The 20999-nt window shown below is 43.7% G+C and overlaps 1 protein-coding gene across 2 annotated transcripts in view; it reads left to right on the plus strand.

Moving 5' to 3' along the window:
* Positions 1–19682, plus strand: part of LOC129137287 (otoancorin-like) — a 33115-nt gene extending 13433 nt beyond the window's left edge. Inside the window, exons 4-10 of one of the 2 annotated variants that reach the window (XM_063796970.1) lie at positions 2515–2670; positions 9536–9678; positions 9946–10082; positions 10604–10701; positions 14659–14854; positions 18071–18137; positions 19475–19682. In XM_063796970.1, coding sequence (XP_063653040.1) covers positions 2515–2670; positions 9536–9678; positions 9946–10082; positions 10604–10701; positions 14659–14854; positions 18071–18137; positions 19475–19586 — 909 coding nt within the window. In that variant the 3' untranslated portion in view covers positions 19587–19682. Of the gene's footprint in view, positions 1–2514; positions 2671–9535; positions 9679–9945; positions 10083–10603; positions 10702–14658; positions 14855–18070; positions 18331–19474 lie in introns of those variants that run through there. The other variant, XM_063796971.1, reaches the window with a different exon arrangement.
* Positions 19683–20999: the final 1317 nt, after the last annotated feature.

A 20999-nucleotide genomic window follows, 5' to 3' on the forward strand; every position in this document is an offset into this window, starting at 1 on the left:
AGTTTATTGTAGAAAAGTCAGAAAATAATAAAGAAGAAAATCAGTGATAATCTTTTACTCACTGTTGATATTTTGATAAGCACTGTTCAGCAGATAAGCACTGTTGATATTTTGGTATATTCACTTGAAGCTTACCACACTCCAAAACTATGTATATAAAAAATATTATTTTATCTATTTCATACATATATCTCATGTTTTACAAAAATGATATTATACTTACCTACTATTCAATAACTTGCTTTCTACACCCAACAGTACAGACTGCATATTTTTTCATATCCAAAATGTACATCTATGTCAGTATTTTATTTATTTATTTATTTTTTGAGATGGAGTTTTGTTCTTGTTGCCCAGGCTGGAGTACAATAGTGTGGTCTTGGCTTACTGCAACTTCTGCCTCCCAGGTTCAAGCAATTCTCCTGCCTCATCCTCCCAAGTAGCTGAGATTACAGGCATCCACCACCGTGCCCGGCTAATTTTTGTATTTTTAGTAGAGATGGGGTTTCACAATGTTGGCCAGGCTGGTCTCGAACTCCTGACCTCAAGTGATCTGTCTGCCTGGCCTCCCAAAGTGTTGGGATTACAGGCGTAAGCCACAGCATCTAGCCTATATCAGTATTTTAAATAGCTTTGTAATACAATTAGCCTTCCATATCAATGGGTTCCACATCTGCAGATTCAACCAACCTCAGGTAGAATGTATTTAGAAAAAATGCTCCAAATAACAATATAACAATAAAAAACAATACACATAAAAATACAGTAGCATTTTTGACATAACATTTTGTACATATTTACATAGCACTTATATTGCATCAGGTATTATAAGTAATCTAGAGATGATTTAAAGTATACAGGAGGATGTGCATAGATTATATGCAAATACTACACTATTTTATATAAGGGACTTGAATATCCATGGATTTTGGTATCTTTAAGAAGTCCTGGAACCAATCTTTGGTGGAGGTATCCACAGGGGCAACTTCATTTTATTTATGGTTAGTTCTTATTTATTTAGCTAATTGTTAGACTTTCAGGTTGCATTAAAAAAGTGCCTCAATGTATGCCTTTATACATATACTGTTGGGTACTTGTCTCATTTACTCAGGCTAAATTCCCACAGGTGGAATTTCTGGGTCAAAGAATATAAATACTTTAAAAGCTTTTGATACAGATAGCCAAATTGCCCTCTCAAGAGTATGTACCAACTTATATTCTCAACTACAACAAATGAGGGTATCCCTTACCTTGTATCTTTCCAGTATCGTAAATGGTGATGTCTTTATACTTCTTGACATGTGATGAATCAACATGGTCTGATTGTTTTTAATGTATATTTCTTTAATTATGCTGAGAATAAACTTTTCCCCATACATTTAATTTTTCTTTTGTGAATTCCTTGTTGATGTCTTTTGTCTATCTTTTTTTAAAACAAATATAGTCATCTTTTTATTATTGATTTAAAAGAGAGTTTTATATTAAGATTTACCCTATGTCTTTTTAATTTTTATTTATTTTTTATTAAGGGATAGTTGACAAATACAAATTATATATATTTATGGTGTATACATATATACAATATGATGTTTTGATGTATGTATACATTGGGGAATGGTTAAAGCAAGCTAACATGTCAATCACCTTTCATACTTGTCCGTTGTCAGTTTTTGTTGTGAGAATATTTAACATCTACTCTCTTCACAATTTTCAACCATTCAACACATTATTATCAACTGTGGTCACCATGCTGCACAATAGGTTTCCCTATGTCTGTTTTATTTTTATTTCTTTGAGACAGGGTCTCGCTCTGTCACCCAGGCTGGAGTACAGTGGCACCATCTTGGCTAACTGCAACTTCTGCAAGTGACTCTTGTGCCTCAGCCACCCAAGTGGCTGGGATTACAGGTGTGCGCCACCATGCACAGCTAATTTTTTTTTTTTTTTTTTTGTATTTTTGGTAGAGGCAGGGTTTCGTTATGTTGGCCAGGCTGGTCTTGAACTCCTGGCCTCATGTGATCTGCATGCCTTGGCCTCCAAAAATGCTGAGATTCCAAGTGTGAGCCACTGCACCTAGCCTCCTTATGTCTATTTTAGATACTGCCTTTGTCCATTCAGGCTGTTATAACAAAATATCATAGACTGGTAACTTATAAACAGAAATTTATTTCTCACAGTTCTGGGGGGTGAGAAATCAAAAATTGAAGCACTGGCAGATCCAGTATCTGGTAAGGACTTGTTTTTCATAGATGGTGCTTTCTCACTGTGTCCTCACATGGTGGAAAGGGACTAGCTTGTAGCTAGCTCTCTGGGGTCTCTTTTACAAGGGCACTAATCCCACTCATGAGGGCTCCACCCTTATGACCTAATCATCTCCCAAGGCCCAACCTTCCAATACTATCACATTGGAGATTAGGTTTTAACATATGCATTTTAGAGGGGCACAAACATTCAAATCATTGTAAATACCACCACCAGTGTTCAGTCTAATCTATTTTCTTTTTTTGCCTAAAGGTTTGGGACATGCCATCTTACTGGAGAGAACACCATATCGTCTCCCTGGGGTGCATTGCTCTGGCTCTTAATGAGAGTGAGCTGGAGCAGCTGGACCTCAGCTCCATAGACACTGTGGCTTCCCTAAGCTGGCAAACAGAATGGACCCCGGGACAGGTGGGTGGATGTTTCTGGGTCTTTTAACTATTCCATATTTATAAGAGCTGCCTTCATATCCTTACTGCTAATTTCCTCATCATGGTCATTTTTGAGTCTGTTTCTGTTGACTGATTTTTCTCTTAGTTATGAGTCATATTTTCTTTTTTTGTTTGCAAGCCTAGCAATTTTGATTGGGTGATGAGCATTGTGGATTTTACATTGTTGAGTATTTGATTTAGTTGTATTTCTTTGAAGAGTATTGGGCTTTGTTCTGTCATACACTTAAGTTACTTTCAAATCAGCTTGATCCTTTTGATGCTTCCTTTTGAGTTTTGTTAGGGTAAAACCAGAGTGACCTTTATTCTGTTGTTAATTTATCATCATTACTGTGACATGATTCCTTTGAGGATGTTACCTAATGCTCCATGTATTTCAAGATCTCTCTACTTTGGCTGGTGAGAATGTGAACTATTTCCAGCTCCATATGAGCTCTGGAAGTTGCTCAGCCTAATCCTTTCTGATTACTGATGACTCTTTTCCTGCCTATGTGGAGTTTCACTCTTTGCATGTGCAAAATAGCAGTCAGTACTAGACATCTCTGCAGCTTTCTGGAACCCTCTGCAGTTTCCTCCTCTCCAATACTTTGCCCAAGTGATAAGTGCTGTGGCCTCTCTGAACTTGGATCTCTGTATCCTCAACTCAGCTGGGCCACTGGGCTTGTTTTGGTTCCTCTTCCTGATCCATGTCTTGGAAACTGCTTTTTGGCAGTAAGTGAGGGTAATTTTAAGGGTCATCTTGTTTGTTTTTCTTCTTCTGGGATTATGATTCTGTTGTTCCATATCCAGATGCAGTTGTCTTATATATTTTGTTAAATTTTCTAGTTGTTTATGGTGGGTGGACAATTCCTATGTTAATTAATCCTTCATGGGCTAAAGAAGAAGTTCTTCCCAGAATTTTAATTGTTTTGATTGGGAGAGAAGTTTAGGGTGTCTAATCCACTGTACTGCTGGAAAGGGAAGTGTTAGCCCTTCCATGTTATCTTCATTCTTAGGCAGCTCTCTCAGTGGTCATTTTCAGCACTAGGCTTATATACAACCTAATTAACAAGCCCATAAAAATGTGCCTCTTCTTTATTAGTTTTTGGAAAAGCCTCAGCATTGACTCCACTCATGTAGTTGCCCGCCCCTGAGCAACCACTCTGGTCTGGGGTTGAATATGTTGGTTGGCGAGGCCTGCATCAGGGAGCGGAGTCCATCTTATCACCATCTCATGACCACATGAGCCAAGTGGGGAAGGATATGTGGTAGGCTGATTAAGGTCCCCCAAAGATGTCCATGTCTGAACCCCTGGAAGCTGTGACTATGTTAACTTATGGAGCAAAAGGGACTTTGAAGATGTGATTAAGGATCTTGAGATGGGGAGGTTATCTTGGATTATTTGGGTGGGCCCAATGTAATCACAAGGGTCCTTTTAAGAAGGAGCAAGGAGGGTCATAGATAGAGAAGGTGACATGATAATGGAAGCAGAGGGACCTAGAAAGAGATCTGAAGGTGCTCTGCTGCTGATTTTGGAGATGGAGGATGGGGCTATGAGCCAAGGAAATGCAGGTGGCCTCTTGAAGCTAGAAAAAGCAAGAAAGTGAATTCTTCTTAGAACTCCCAGAAGGAACCCATCCTTCTAGTCCATTTTAGGACATACAGTCTCCAGAACTATAAGAGAATAAATGTGTATTTTTAAAGCCACTATGTTTGGGGTAATTTGGTAGAGTAGCAATAGGAAGCTAATAGAGGGTAATTTTCCAAAGAAAAAGTGTGGACGCTGAGCAGCCAAAACCAATGAATGTCCCCCTACTCTTTTGAGCTTTTTGTAATCACGGTGGCCATGTTTCATAACTCTGAGTGGCGCCATCCAAACAGAATACAGTGTGAATGGTGCACCCCTGGAGCTGGGCAACATGCAGATCCTGGCCATGAAGATTACATGAGTTAATACTTGAAAACATTTTGAACAATGTCTGGTACATAGTAGTCAATAAAAATTAGCTGTTTTTATGTTGATATTGACATCATTGCATTGTCATCATCAACATTATCATCATCATTACAGCCCCTTTCTCTGGGTTAGTCTCCTCCTTTGCAAGATGAGAGGATTAGCCCCAACAATCTGAGGTTCCTTCCAGTCTGATATTCTATAATCCCATGGTTCTTTGACTCTAAAACTGGTTTTGACTAGTTTGAGAAGTGCCACATCACACTGTGCTATTAAAATCATTCTATTTGCAGTCTTGGAGAAACAGAAAAATACATCCGGAAACTAGGGTATCTCCTTCCCTTTGCACTGATTTTAATTCTCATGGATGGCAGTGAGATTTATCAATATGTTTGAAGAGGATATGAAAACCTAACACTTGCATGTATCATTTGTAGTCAGTTCTTCAACTTAAGCTCCCAATCAACCTTAAATGCATGTTTCTAGATTAATAGTCAGACCTGACGGAACTACATTAACAGATAGTTCAGCTCAAAAACCAATATAAGGGAAGAAACTATTATAGAAGCCAGAGGGATGAACAGAGAGATTGAAATCTTAAAGCTATTCATTTTTCAACGGTTAATATTGCCTAAAAGTGTTGGTATTAATTGTCTTGGAATCATTACATATACACTGGTCTCATCACTCAAGGAAATTTATTTTAACTTATCACCTTGCAGGCTGAGCTTGCATTTTCCGGGTTTCAGTGGCAAGGACAATTTAATACCATATCTTCAAAGTAATTTCATTTAAATTGTATTTTTGCACTTTCATTTTAAAGTGAGCGTGCCTGAGAGTTGAGGAGCCCAAATTGCTCTGAGTCAACTAGTGAAACCTGATTGTGAAGACTTAATAAGAAAAATTTGAAAACTAACTTGAATCTCCATATTTTCTCCATAGCCAAACACCTTCACTGGCTAAGAGTATAGGCCCTGGAATCAGACTGCCTGGGTTTTGATCCTAGAACCATCATTTTCTTTTCTCTTTCTTCTTCTTCTTTTTTTTTTTAGAACGAGTTTTGCTCTTGTTGCCCAGGCTGGAGTGTAATCTCCACTCACTGCAACCTCTGCCTCCCGGGTTCAAGCAATTCTCCTGCCTCAGCCTCCTGAGTAGCTGGGATTACAGGCATGCATCATCACACCCTGCTTATTTTGTATTTTTAGTAGAGACGGGGTTTCTCCATGTTGGTCAGGCTGGTCTCCAACTCCCGACCTCAGGTGATCTGCCCGCCTTTGTCTCCCAAAGTGCTGGGATTACGGGCAGGAGCTACGGCGCCTGGCCACAACGATCATTTTCTAGCTGTGTGATCTTGGCCTAGTTACTTAACCTCTCCTTGCCTCAGTTTGCTTATCTGCAAACTAGGGATACTATTAATACTTACCTCATAGTGTTATTTAGGAGGATTAGATGAGATAGTATGTGTAAAGTGGTCAAAGTGGTGCCAGCACACAGTATGCACTCAAGAAATGTTAGCTACAATAAATGTTAGCTATTACCACTTTGGATATACAGTCCCATTAAGTCAAAGACATATAAGTCTAAGCATGGTGTCACTGCATCCCCCGCCCCCATAGTAGCTGTGAGCTTTGTAATCATGGAGGACAACTTGATGAGGACACTGACCAGTCCAATTTTCAGAAACATGAGAAATCTTCCTGAAGCCAGTCTATTACATGAAGGCAGCAAAATGAAGCATGTCAAATAATATATATTGCCCACGACTTCTGTAAGTCACTCACTCAGATGTTGTTTCATTCATTCATTCATTCATTCATTTACTTACTCAAGAAGTACTTATTGAACTCCTACTGTGTGGCAGGCATTATGCTAGGTGCTGGGGACTCATTGGTAAACTACCTGGATATGGTCCTTTTCTTTTGGGAGCCTACTTGGTGATACAGACAAAAAAGTGAGTAATCAAAGTGAAAAATTTGAAAAATCACGATAAGTGATGTGGAAAATGGACAAGGTGCTCATGGGAATAGTGGGAAGAAGGGCTGTTTGAGATGAAAGAGTCCAGAGGGCAGTTTTCTCTGAGTAGGTAGCATTTAAACACACCTGAGGTGTGGGAAGCACCAGCCCATGAAGATGGAATTTCATTGCAACATTTCACAATCTTCCTCAACACTTTCTCTCAACACCTTAATGATCTATATTGTGTGATGGTGATGACTAACATTAAACGGAGATGGGGGCTGGGCATGGTGGCTCATGCCTGTGATCCCAGCACTTTGGGAGACTGAGGTGGGTAGATCACTTGAGGCCAGAAGTTTGAGACCAGCCTGGCCAAAATGGTGAAACACTGTCTCTACTAAAAACACAAAAAATTAGTTGGGTGTGGTGGCGGGCACCTGTAATCCCAGCTACTTGGGAGTCAGAGGCATAAGAATTACTTGAACCCTGGGGGATGGAGGTTGCAGTAAGCCAAGATCATGTCACTGCACTCCAGCCTGGGTGACACAGTGAGACTCTGTCTCAAAAAAAAAAAACAAAAAAAAAACCAAAGAGAGTTGGGAAGATTGACTATAGCCTGTGATTTTCGCTTCCACTTAGAGGTCTGTCCTTGGATGTCTCCTCATCTTTGCCTTGTGAGGTCTTATAATCTCTTTTACTTGCTCCCATGAGCACTGAAGGAACCAGACTTTATTTTGTGAGACAGAGTCTCACTCTGTCACCCAGGCTGGAGTGCAGTGGCACAGTCTTGGATCACTGCAACTTCCACCTCCCAGACTCAAGCAATCCTCCCACCTCAGCCTCCCAAGTAGCTGGGACCACAGGCACGTGCCACCACACCTGGCTAATTTTTGTATTTTTTTGGTAGAGACAAGCTTTCACCATGTCGGCCAGGCTGGTCTTAAACTCCTGACTTTAAGTGATCCTCCTGCCTCGGCCTCCCAAAGTGCTGGGATTACAGGTGTGAGCCACCGTGCCCAGCCCAGACTTTATTTTGTAGCTGATCTTCATAGGATTGGCTTGGATGCCTCCTCAGGTCCTACATAGGTAGATAAAATGAATCAGCACATGTTTAGTTACAAGTAGCAGAAAACCCAACACAAACTGGCTTGAACAAATAAAGGGGCTGGGTGCAGTGTGCAGTGGCTCATACCTGTAGTCCTAGAACTTTGGGAGGCTGAGATGGGCAGATCACTTGAGGTCAGGAGTTTGAGACCAGCCTGGCCAACAGTGAAACTACTTCTCTACTAAAAATACAAAAATTAGCCAGGCATGTTCACGCCTGCCGGTAATCCCAGCTACTGGGGAGGCTGAGGCATGAGAATCGCTTGAACCTGGGAGAGGGAGGTTGCAGTGGGCAGAGATCATGCCGCTGCACTCCAGGCTGGGTGACAGAGTGAGACCTTGTCTCAAAAAAAAAAAAAAAAAAAAAAAAAAAAAAGGAATTTATTGACTCCCATTACTGGAAAGTTCAGGGGTAGTGTTCAGATACAGCTGGATCCAGGATCTTCAACACTCTGGGTGGGAATCTGTCTCTTATCATGTTTTTGAACTTTGCTTTTCTTTGTGTTGGCTTCATTGAGAGACAGGCTCTATGCCTGCATGTGGTAGGTTCCAGCAGATCCTTGTGTATATCCTTCTAAGTTCAAGTCCAGAGTAAAGAAAGCTCTTCCCCTAATGCTCCACTCAAAGTTCTGGTTGACTCTGGTTAAATCACATGTCCAATCCAGAACCAGTGACTGCAGCTAGGCTAAGGTATGAATTGAAATTCATCACTCCTGGAACTTGGTGCAGTTAGCTTTGACTGAACCACACGAAGCAGGAATACAAGAGAGGTGGTTCTCCAGAGGAAGTTATGAATGATGAATAGCCACTGTGCTAGAATTATGGAGACTTATGTGTCAGCCGCCTTAAATCAAGGCTTAGTTTAAAATAGTTTAACACCAAAGCATTTTGTGTGCTACTCTTGGAATTGAAGAGTAAACATTGGAATTGAAGGGGTAAACATATTTCTGTAGGACCATAGAGGAAGAAAAAATCATTCTGGCTGAAACCTCATGAAGAAGGTGACATTTGAGTTGAACCAAAAAAAAAAAAAAAAGAATGTCTGCACTTGGAAGTGCAGAAGGGCATTTCAGATGAAAGGACTGGTTTGAACAAAGGCAAAGAGACAGGAAATTATAAGGTTTTTTTGGAGGTTGTGGAAAGGCTGGGTGCGGTGGCTCATGCCTATAATCCCAGCACTTTGGGAGGCCGAGGTGGGTGGATCACTTGAGGTCAGGAGTTTGATACCAGCCTGGGCAACATGGTGAAACCCCGTCTCTACAAAAAATACAAAAAGCCAGATGTGGTGATGTGCTCCTGTAATTCTAGCTACTTGGGTGGCTAAAACACGAGAATTGCTTGAACCTGGGGAGGTGGAGGTTGCAGCGAGCTGTGCCACTGCACTCCAGCCTGGGTGACAGAGCAAGACTCCGTCTCCAAAAAACGAAAAAAAAAAAAAAAAAAGGGGAGAAGAAACGTTGTGGAAAAAGATGCTGGAAAAGTTTGGATCCTGATGCAGAAGAAGTTGTATGTCCAAACTGTTTGAAGGTCATAAGAGTGACTGAAGGAAATAAGCAGCAGACACACAGGACACAAGTGCCTTTAATATTGGTGAAGGATGTAAGAGATTCATTGCCTGAAGACACTTCCATAGATTAGGAGACATACTCAGTTGAAGTAGTATCTTAAGGACATGAACTTGGATGCAGAGGCCAGGATGGTTTGGAGTGGGGATTCCAGAGAAGTAGGATGGGAGATCAGTCAGGAGACTACAGCAACAGCTTATTTATCCCCTCAGGCCTGGGGACCTTGATCATTCCTGGATGGTTTATCTTTTATTCTTACTATTTTTTAGGCTGAATCCATTTTGCAAGGGTACCTGGATGATTCAGGATACAGTATCCAGGACCTGAAGAGCTTTCATTTGGTAGGACTTGGTGCAACCCTGTGTGATATAAACATCACTGAAATCCCACTTATAAAGATCTCAGAATTCAGGTAACTAAAATATGAATGTGCAAAATGGCAAATGGGTTAATTCATCCATCCATCCATCCATCCATCCATCCAGATATTCCACCTCCTGACACTTGGCACCTTTCTGGGCTAAAATCCCACTGGGCTAATGGGATAAGCTGGATCTGCTGTCCCTGCTGAGCCTACTGTGCAGTGTATGTGTGTATGTGTGTGTGTGTGTGTATGTGTTTGTTTTTGGCTGAAGAGTCCAAGCTCATATTATATCCCTCCCTCTTTAACCACTACCAGGGTGGTAGTGGCCAGAATTGGGACCCTGCTCTGCAGCACACATGTCTTAGCCGAGTTTAAGAGGAAGGCTGAAGTTGTGTTTGGGGATCCCACTGAGTGGACCAGTTCTGTCTTGCAGGAGCTTGGGACCATTGCAGGTAAGACTCACCCTGAGCATACCTTTCTCTCCCTTTCCAAACTCAAATGTGGGGACACAAAATAAAACATTATCCTTGGCCATGTGTAGCAAACATCAGTGGCGTTACAGTAGAACCTACATTTCATGATTTGAAGTTGCAGAGGGTGGGTCTGCAAATCTGCTTTTAAAACAAGCTCTTTTGGAGATTCTTGTGTTCACTAAAGTTTGGAAAACCGCTAGTTTAGAATGTGATTTAATTGGCCCCTAAGTAGGTTTATACAAAATTTGAAAGTGTGTAAATTGAAGTTCCTTCTGGGCATGCGTTTCACTGTAGGAGGCCAATCAGGGCTAATGTGACCCACATTTTTTTTTTCTGAGTTGATGAAGGAACTTGATTCCCCAGTGTGATTTCCAGGGCCTTTTGTAAGGAATGATGCCTGCCTAGAACACTCAGATCTGAGCATTATGCAGCACCATTAATAAAACAAGCAGAGTTCTGATGGCTTGAACTAAACCCCCGTGATTCCTTTTTCTCCCCAGCTGGATTAACTAAGGCAGAGCTCCGGATGCTTGACAAGGATTTGATGCCATATTTCCAGCCATCAGCAATAAAATGCCTTCCTGATGAGATATTCAAAGTAGGTGCTCAGTTCTTCAAGGAGAAATGGGAGCTTGACCCCATTTCAAATCACACAGGGAAACAGGTGATGGGCCTTGGAATTTAGAGGCTTGTGACCAGGCTCTGCTGATGGGGTCAGAGGAGATCTGTGTGAGTTTAGGTGTTTTTAAAAAACATTTTTTCTTAAAATTACAATATGTAGTTTAATTATATTTATTTTTATGGTCATCTTCTCTTCTTCTAGCAGGTGGTACTGATTTTCTACTTATGGTGGTATGACAGGTTCATAAACCCTTACAAAAACCCCTGGGGACAGATATAGTTCAGAAATCAGAATTTCTCAGATTTTGAAAAGATCACCCTGTACATTTACTGTATGTAACTTCATACCCCCAGCAGTGTCTGGGGAAGCACCTTGTAAGCAAACACACTAATATTTCTGTGAAGAAATCTGTGACAAGCCACAGTAATTGGAATAAATAGAGACTATAAATAAATAGCATCACATTACTTCAGGTCAAGTTTTGCCGATAAATAAGTTTGACTTAAACTTTGGGGGAAAACTTGCAGTTTTCAGATTATTTTTGGACTTTGGAATTACAGATGAGGGATTGTGGACCTCTGTAACATTTCCTTTTAAGATATAATTAAATAAAAATATTTTAGTTGATTTAGGTCAGGCATGGTGGCTCACACCTGTAATCCCAACATTTTGGGAGGCTGAGACAGGCCAATCACCTGAGGTCAGGAGTTTGAGACCAGACTGGCCAACATGGTGAAACCTGGCCTCTATGAAAAATACAAAATTAGCTGGGCGTGGTGGTGGATGCCTGTAATCCCAGTTACTTGGGAGGCTGAGGCAGGAGAATCACTTGAACCCGGGAGACAGAGGTTGCAATGAGCTAAGACCCACACCATTGCACTCCAGCCTGGGCAACAAGAGCGAAACCATCTCTCTCTCTCTCTCTCTATATATATATTTTTTCTATATATATATATTTTTAGTTGATTTAAAGAAAAGTATTAGGAAAATCACAAGAGGACAGGTGAAAAACTGCTATGAAAAAATTGAGAGGGTGAAATTGGATCATTTGAAGGAAGGGAAGCAGGGTATCTAATGACCTTGCGACCCTTTTTTCTGTCTGTATACAAGATTAGGGGAGTGTTTGGTGGGAATAGTCTGCTCTGATGAGGAGGCAGTGATTCTGGTGTTCCTGTTTGCTGCATAATGTGGGAACACGTTTTGTCCAGCACTTCTGGATAAAACACACAAACCAGGCTCGACAAACTCCCCCAGTGCCACATCACTTGTTCATTTCAAGAAAGATAGCCGAGGCCGGGTGCAGTGGCTCACACCTGTAATACCAGCACTTTGGGAGGTTGAGGAGGGTGGATCACAAGGTCAGGAGATTGAGACCATCGTGGCTAACATGGTGAAACCCTGTCTCTACTAAAAATACAAAAAAATTAGCTGGGGTGGTCACGTGTGCCTGTAGTCCCAGCTACTCGGAAGGCTGAGGCAGGAGAATGGCGTGAACCCAGGGGGCGGAGCTTGCAGTGAGCCGAGATCGCTCCACTACACGCTAGCCTGGGCGACAGAGCGAGACTCTGTCTCAAAAAAAAAAAAGAAAGCCGACCTTCAATCACTTCAGCATCCTGGACAGTTCTGAGCACATTGCAGGCATAATAGCTGTTTGAGGGCAATAAATAGCAGTCCTCAAAGCCATTGAGCAAATACCTGCTTCCCCTCTGGGGCACTCTGCATGGGACAAGCAGCTTGGTCTTGGATGCTGGCATTTTGCTAAGCACTTTCTCTTGGTCTTGTTTGGAGTGCTGTTGTGCTGCTTCCTTGTACAGGTATTTATCTATTCCAGAAATCCCTACTGATCACCTACATTGTGGCAGGCTCCAGGGTAGGTGCACCTAAGAATGCACAGGTGAAGGGGTTATCACATAGTGCCTTCAGGGGCCTAAAAGGTAACATAAGGTGCAGTAGGCTGGGTAGAGACCGAAGTGAACTGGAGAGCCCTGTCTAAATGTGGAGGCTGCTTCTCATTCCTAGCACATTCATGCAGTGTGGCCATGTGGGCCCAGGATTGCTGAATTTTCCTTTTCACTTTTTTCGAGAAGAAGTCAGAAATCTTCATTTTCATATGGAATTGCTTGATAATTAAATGTTGGCAGCCAATCTGAATTTATTTTTGAAAACACAGTGCTGTAGGCCTAGAGATTCAATCTGGCCTGTGGGTCTCAAGTCAGCAACATTGATAAAAGAGATAATTTTTAGAATACAGACTCTGTGTTAATGGTATATGGAAGCCAAAAAAGTACCTCTGTGACCACCCCACCGTGTGTGTGTGTGTGTGTGTGTGTGTGTGTGTGTGTGTAGTGAGAGGAGAGGAGGTGATGCTGAATTTTAATTTTTTTGAGACAAAGTCTCACTCTGTTGCCCAAGGGAGTGCAGTGGCACAATGATGGCTCACTGCACCCTTGATCCCCTGGGCTCAAGCAATCCTCTCACGTCAGCCTAAGTAACTAGGACTACACACTTGGCTAATTAAAAAAACTTTCTGTAGAGAAGGGGGGTCTCACTGTGTTGCCCAGGCTGGTCTCGAACTCCTGAGCCCCGTTAATCATTCTGCCTCAGCCTCCTAAAGTGCTGGGATTGTAGGCATGAGCCATGGCACTTGACCGACCAGATACTGAATCTTGGAGAACAGCTGGCGATGAAGAAGAAACAGTGTTCCAGGCAGAAGGAGGTGCACAGAAAGATGCTGCCTCTAGGGAACTGTAAATATTGGCACCCACTCTCCTGGAGTGAAGAATGCCATGTGTGAGGCTGGAGAGGTGGGCAGAGTTTTTTCCAGGAGCCTGAACTGTGTTCTGGAGTGGGGTTCCTGGAAGGGCTTTACACAGAGGGATATGATTCCAGGGAAGTATCTACCTGGACAAAAGAGGAGGAGAGGGTGACTGACAGGAGAGGAAGGGATGAGGGAGCATAAGCATCTTTCCCAGATTCTTCAGGGCCTTTAGAAAATAAACATGATGATATAGAGTCCCCTTCGTATTCCAGTCCCATTGGAACGAGTCACCAAGTCCTTTGATCTGGAAGTGACTTCAGAAGACACCTTGTTCACAGTCCTTGAAGACATAGTCTGGCCGGCAGAATTTCCAACTCGTGTTGTCCATAGCAGATATCACCAATAGATGACTGCATTTTCCCTCCATGGAGCCCTCACAGAGCTCATCACATGGTGCTCAGGCAGTCAAACCAAAGGATCAGAATCAGTCAGCAGAGGAGATGAGTTCTCTATGCTGTCTCACATTTATCCCCAAAGCCCAGGGAGGCTGTGTAATTTCTTCAAGGTGACACAGCAAGTATGTGGCAGAGCAGGGGCTCAAATTCAGGCCTCTGATCTTTAAGGCCTGTGTTTCCCCCTCCACATCAGTGTTTCAGGAGGTGGAAGACTTGAAGCACTGGGAAGCTGTCTTGCATTGCATTAAACAACATTGCCGCATAGGGAGGAAATCATGCTTCCCTTTTCAACTCTCCATTAGTACTTCCAAATACCTCAAGAAGGAAGTGTCAATTTAACCCTGTATAATACATTTTATATTCTCTCTCTCTCTCTTTTTTTTCAAGAGGCCAGGGGTTCAGATATTGTTGGCGGACAAATCTAGCTAGGATTCAACAATATTGTTTTATTTTTATTTTGCGGCTCCTATTTAATGCTTGCTTATGGCAAGTCTGCCGGCTTTCCGTTTTTGGAAACTTCCATTTTAAATTTTCTATTTTTAAATGCATTTATTTTGGTAGTGCAAGAGTGATCTAATTTTAAGGAAATATCTTAAAGAGGACCACACATGATACACACAAGGGGATGGCAAAGTTGTGTGCATCCTGCGCGGACGCCCGAGATGTGGGAAATCCGGGGAGGGGCCCCGTGTGAGGGTGCTGCCCCTTTGCCTCCTGCAGGAGCTGTCCGCGGAGCAGATCGCCTCCCTGGGTCCGGAGAACGCCGCGGCGGTGACCCACGCCCAGCGCCGGCGGCTCAGTCCACTGCAGCTGCAGAGCCTCCAGCAGGCGCTAGATGGCGCCAAGACTCACTCCTGGCAGGACGCGCCCGCTAGCGCCGGTCCCACTAGAACCTCATCCTCGCGTTCTCCCGCAGGTGAGCGGAGCCGCCCTCTGCCCCGCGTCCCAGCCCCACTCTCCTTCCTTGTCCTCCCTGTCAGGCCTGGGGTGGGGAGGTTCTTAAGATTCAGAGCGAGGTCTCTGACAGTCACTGGGGATTCTGCCCTCAGTGAAAAACCCAAAGTCCCTATCAAGCTTCCCTACCAAGCTTCAGAATTAGTGATTCTCAACTATGGCTGCCCTTGGGTGGGGGGCATTAAACATCTTCCAGTTCTCCCGCCCCTACCCAGAACGCATAACATCAGAAACTCAGGACTAATTTCATTTTAGCCGCTCCTTTGCAAACTCCCTCCTCACTATCCAATAATAATGAACTATTATTATTATTATTATTATTATTATTATTATTATTATTATTTTGACTCAGAGTCTCGCCCTGTCGCCCAGGCTGGAGTGCAGTGCCGCGATCTCGGCTCACTGCAACCTCCACCTCCCAGGCTCAAGCGATCCTCCCACCTCAGCCTCCCAGTAGCTAGGATCACAGGTGTGTGCCACCATACCTGGTTAATTTTTGTATTTTTAGTAGAGATGGGGCTTCACCATGTTGGCCAAGCTGGTCTTGAACTCCTGACCTCAGGTCATCTGCCCACCTCGGCCTCCCAAAGTGTTGGGATTACAGGCGCGAGCCACCAAGCCTGGCCTGTCCAATATTAATTAATTCAACCCATGTTTACTGGGCACCTACTATGTTCCAAGTCTGCAGTAGGGGCTGGGAATACAGAGGTGAGCAAGATAGATAAGGCCCTCTTGTAAATGAAGAAGATATTTCAAATCTGACAAGACCAGGGAGGGTGATAGTGACTGAGGGCTGAGCTAAGATAGAGAAGCCTCCCCAGGGAGTGGCATTGGATCCTGGGAACATGGCCTTCTTTCCTTTTTCTCCCCCATGCCTTTCTTACAGCTCTCCCCATTTCCCCTTCACTTTCTCACTTCTTTGTGGTGCCTTCTGTTCTTAACACCACATTTGGACCATGCCCTGGGGAGATAGCTTCTAACAAGATGGGGAACAGAGATGTTCCCTGCCCTCATTGAGCTCTCGGTGCAGCCTGGCGGGGAGGGAAGACATGTACCCTGGTGAACATGAGGCAGGTGCTGGGTGCTGAGATGGGGAACACACATGGGTCAGGAAACCTCCTAAAGTCAGTGATGTCTCAGATGAGACACAAGGTGAGAAGAAGATGGGCTTAGCGAGGTAGACAGTGTCTCAGGAGTAGGTACCGGCATGGGCAAGTGCCCAGAGAAGTCAGAGGACTTGGTGCTTGACTAAAACCTCCACTCCACCTTTTCCTGACTTGAATGTCTCCCTATCCTGCCTTCACATAGGGATGGTGAATTGGAGTATTCCCCATTTCTGCAGCCAAAAGTGGCCAGAGGTGGCACTTGAAAACATAAATCATGCCTTTTGATGTATTATATTATTACTTTAAAACACTTTTCATTGAGGCTGGGCACATTGGCTCATGCCTGTAATCCTAGCACTTTGGGAGGCCGAGGTGGGCGGATCACCTGAGGTCAGGAGTTTTGAGACCAGCCTGGCCAACATGGCAAAACCCCGTCTCTACTAAAAATACAAAAATTAGCCGGGTGTGGTGGGGGGCACCTGTAATCCCAGCTATTCGGGAGGCTAAGGCAGGAGAGTTGCTTGAACACTGGGGGCAGAGGTTGCAGTGAGCTGAGATCATGCCAGTTCACTCCAGCCTGGGCAAAAGAGCAAAACTCCATCACAAACAAACAAACAGCAACACAAAAAAACTTTCCATTGAAATATGATACGCATATATTTAAAAGTTATTTGTAAATGTTATAGTGTTTTGCATGAATAGGTAATATGTGCAATAGATAATGCACAGGGTTCCAAATATATAAAGTCTGAAAGGCATGTGGTGAAACCTTGTCCTCCAGCCCCTGTCCCCCAGCCACCCTGTTCCCTCCCCAGAGGCAACCAATGTTAGCAGCTTCTTGTGTATTTGTCCAGAGATATTCTATGCATACACAGCAAATCAAATATAGATGATCTCTGCACTTTTCACAAAAGCTTATTATACACCTTATTCTGCACCTTGTATTTTTCACCTAACCATATACTTTGGAGGGAGTTCTGTATCTGTGCACAGGAGCTGTGCCATTGTTGGTTTTATGGCTATGCCGTAACTGTATTCAACCAGAGGTCTGTAGATGGACCTTGCAGTTGTTTCTATTTTTTTTTTTTTTTTGCTGTTATGAACAATGCTGCAGCTCCTGACCTGATATAATTTGCATCTGTGCAGTATGTCTGTAGGATAAACTCTTCAAAGTGAGATTGCTAGATCACAGGGTCTGCATTTATAATTTTGATGGATGTTGGTCGGATGTGGCAGCTTATGCCTGTAATCCCAGCACTTTGGGAGGCTGAGGCAGGTGGATCACTTGGGGTTAGAAGTTTGAGATGAGCCTGGCCAACATGGTGAAACCCCGTCTCTACTAAAAATGCAAAAATTAGCCAGGTGTGGTGGCACATGCCTTAGTCCCAGTTACTAGGGAAGCTGAGGCAGAGGAATCGCTTGAACCTGGGAGACAGAGGCTACAGTGAGCCGAGATGGCGCCATTGCACTCCATCCTGGGTGACAGAGCGAGACTCTGTCTTCAATTTTTTTTTTTAATGGATGTTGTCAAATCCCCTGCAGAAAGGTGTGACCAGTTTTCCCTTGAAACAGCAGTGTCAGAAAGTGATGAGGGCCCCTTAAAAAGATGTTCCCTGCATGTCCCTGGCTGGGCAAGATCCTGGATGCCCCTCCTTCATTCACCCCAAGGGCCTAAGTGAGGGCTGCCATTGGATGAACCCTTCCTATGGACCAGAGCCCTAATCTTTTCTTTCCTAAAGTTGCTTAATCATCAGAATCACCTGGGAGAGATGCTTAAAATACAAATTCCTGGGTCTCCTGGCAGACTTGCTAAATCAGAATCTCCAGGGGATCCTGGAATTGGTGTTTCTAACAAGCTCCCTAGTACATGTTGACTGACACAATCTCATTTAATTCTCACTCCCCCACCCCTCCTCCTCTTTGGGGGTCATTGTTCCCATTTAAGAGACGAACAAATCAAGGCTCTGCATCAAGTGGTCCCAGAGACAGACTCGGGGAGTTGGACATGATGTGTCTACCTTCTGCTTGCTGCCAGAACTTCATGTGTACTCTTATTTTGTATTTGCTTTTAGGAGCTCTCCAGTCGTGGGGTCTCTGGCTTGGTTGTCCCCTGCTGGTTCTAATGGCCAAGCTCCTGTGGTGAGTGGCCTGAGCGCATCGTCCTGTGTTGCCCCAAGCAGCTGGCCAACGTGTGTAGAGACAGCATGCTCCAGATGGTGGGACACCGTTCCCTGGATCCAGACCCTCATCTAGGGCAGGGAAACCCTGGGGCCTTGATGGTGAAAATGCACCCCAAATGAAAAATAATTATTAAAAATGATCTTGCAAATTATTTTTAATTTTTTTAAATTTTAATTTTCGTTAGTACATAGTAGGTATATATATTTATGGGGTACATGAGATGTTTTGATACAGGCATGCGATGTGTAATAATCACATCATGTAAAATGGGGTATCCATTACCTCAAACCTTTATCCTTTGTGTTACAAACAATCCAACTGTACTCTTTTAGTTATTTTAAAATGTGCGATTAAATTACTATTGACTATAGGGTCGGGTGCAGTGGCTCACGCCTGTAATCCCAGCACTGTGGGAGGTCGAAGCAGGTGGATCACCTGAGGTCAGGAGTTCAAGACCAGCCTGGCCAACATGGTGAAACCCCATCTCTATAAAAATACAAAAATTAGCTGGACATGGTGGTGTGCGCCTGTAATTCCAGCTACTCGGGAGGCTGAGGCAGGAGAATCGCTTGAACTGAGGAGGCAGAAGTTGCAGTGGGCAGAGACCATGCCACTGCCCTCTAGCCTGGGTGACAGAGTGACTTTATCTCAAAAAAAAAAAAAAATTACTGTTGACTCTAGTCATCCTGTTGTGCTATGGAAGAGTAGGTCTTACTCATCTTTCTGTTTTTTTTTGTACCCGTTAACCATCTGCCTCCTCCCCACCAACTCTCCCATTACCCTTCCCAGCCTCTGTTCACTCTCCTTCTACTCTATCTCCATGGGTTTAATTGTTTTGATTTTTGATCTTGCAAATTCTTAAGCCCACTCATCTCCTCAGCAGGAAGCCCTTCTCTGTCCCATTGCAGCCTCTTTTGTTTTCCAGCTTGGAGACAGAGAACCTGTGGGGAAGGAAGGGTGTTTTCTGTTAACAGCACGAGACCCTTACAATCAAGTTGCTGCCCTCACTTTAGAGAGATACCAGAGAGAGGCAGTGCAAGAAAAGGCACCATTTTAGCCAGGGCCTCATCTAGTTTCTACTTGGGCTTAATTTCACTTTCTTGAAGCTACAGGCTACATTGGATTTCTCCTCTACGATATTTAGCAGAGCTGAAATACATGAATCCCTGAGCAGAAGCCAGTATTCTTGCCTGATTGCTGGGACTAATTGATGTTTTGGTGGGCACTGCATTGGTTGGAAATTAAAACATTTAACATGGCTCAACGTTAAATCAATTTAAAAATACATTTTTCAGGTGTCTTCCATTTCCTTGGGACTCAGCTGAATGGATGGCTGTGAAGTTATCATTAAACTCTCAAAATATTCCCTGTTTTTGGTGGAGATGGTGGTGGCTCTTCTGGTTTTAAGTTGCTCTGGGCTTTGGGGAATTGGTTGAAATAAAAAATAAAAGTACATTGGGTAAGTCAGTCACTGATGTGATCCTGGCGGGCTGAGAAAACTCCACCCACTGGCTCGATCCTGCTAGAATGAAGTGACTTCCGGGAATTGCCAGGATGCTTTTAGCCTTAGGTTTAGGAAGTCAGGGCTCAGGGAAGGGGGGCAGCAGCGGTGTTTGCAAACACCTTCTCGAAGACAGCATCACAGCTGCGTGTCAGGGCGTTTCCCTGGTGGCATCCTAGGTGCTTCTGTTCTGCCATCAGCACACCTTGGGTTCTCCTCCTAGTCACCTATCCACAGTAGACATCTCATCTGGAGGTAAGAAAACTGCCTGTTTCCGAAAATCTTGGTGTCCCTAAAAGGCGGTGGATTTTACAAAGCGTCATGAGTAGGTGTTGCAGAGGCTGGAGTGTATTTTCAGAGGTCACGTGGTTTTATAGAAAACTAAGACTGCAGTGTGAAAGGTGTGATCCTGCATGTGTTATTTAATGTCTGACTTGGTTTTCCTTCATCCTGGCAGGGAAGTGGCAGCAAATGGGTGCTCCTCAGGTACAGAACATTAATTTTTTTTGTTTTTGTTTTTGAGATGGAGCCTCACTCTGTCACCCAGGCTGGAGTGCAGTGGCATGATCTTGGTTCGCTGCAACATCCACCTCCTGGGTTCAAGTGATTCTCCTGCCTCAGCCTCCTGAGTAGCTGGGATTACAGGCACGCGTCACCATGCCCAGCTAAGTTTTGCATTTTTGGTGGAGACGGGATTTCACCACGTTGGCCAGGCTGGTCTTGAACTCCTGGCCTCAAGTGATCCGCCTGCCTTGGCCTCCTAAAGTGCTGAGATTACTGGCATGAGCCACCGTGCTTGGTCCAGAACATTAATTTTCTTACAAACAGCAGCCCCCAGTTTAGCTGGGCTGGACCAGCTGCTTGGAGAGGGGTTCTTGATGAGAACGTGTCTGCACAGACTCCCATGAGGATGTCCTTGGATCTCAATCGGTATTCTCACTTTCTGCCGGTCTTGGATTATCCTGGACAAGAAAAAGCAAACAGTAACAAAATCCACTCTCTTGCGAGTCAGGCTTCACACTGCCAACTTCATGTAGCTTTTGTATTTCATCTCTCTTTCTGATCTAATTCCTGTTTCTTTCCTCCCATCTTGAATAATGACTCCCATTACAGAGGGCTGACTCTGGGTCAGGCTGTCTAAGGGCTTTCACTGTGTCATTAGCTCATTTCATTGTGGCCATGCTCCTGCTGGGTAGGCACTGTTAGGATTCCCATTTTCCAGATGAGGGGACAGAGTGTGAGAGAGGTTAAGGAGCTCTTGTCTAAGCTTCCCAGATAGGACAAATTCGAATCCTGACTTCTTTATCTCTGCACTGTGC

Source organism: Pan troglodytes, chromosome 18 (assembly GCF_028858775.2).
Source record: "Pan troglodytes isolate AG18354 chromosome 18, NHGRI_mPanTro3-v2.0_pri, whole genome shotgun sequence".
In the NCBI taxonomy this organism is placed as follows: domain Eukaryota; kingdom Metazoa; phylum Chordata; class Mammalia; order Primates; family Hominidae; genus Pan; species Pan troglodytes.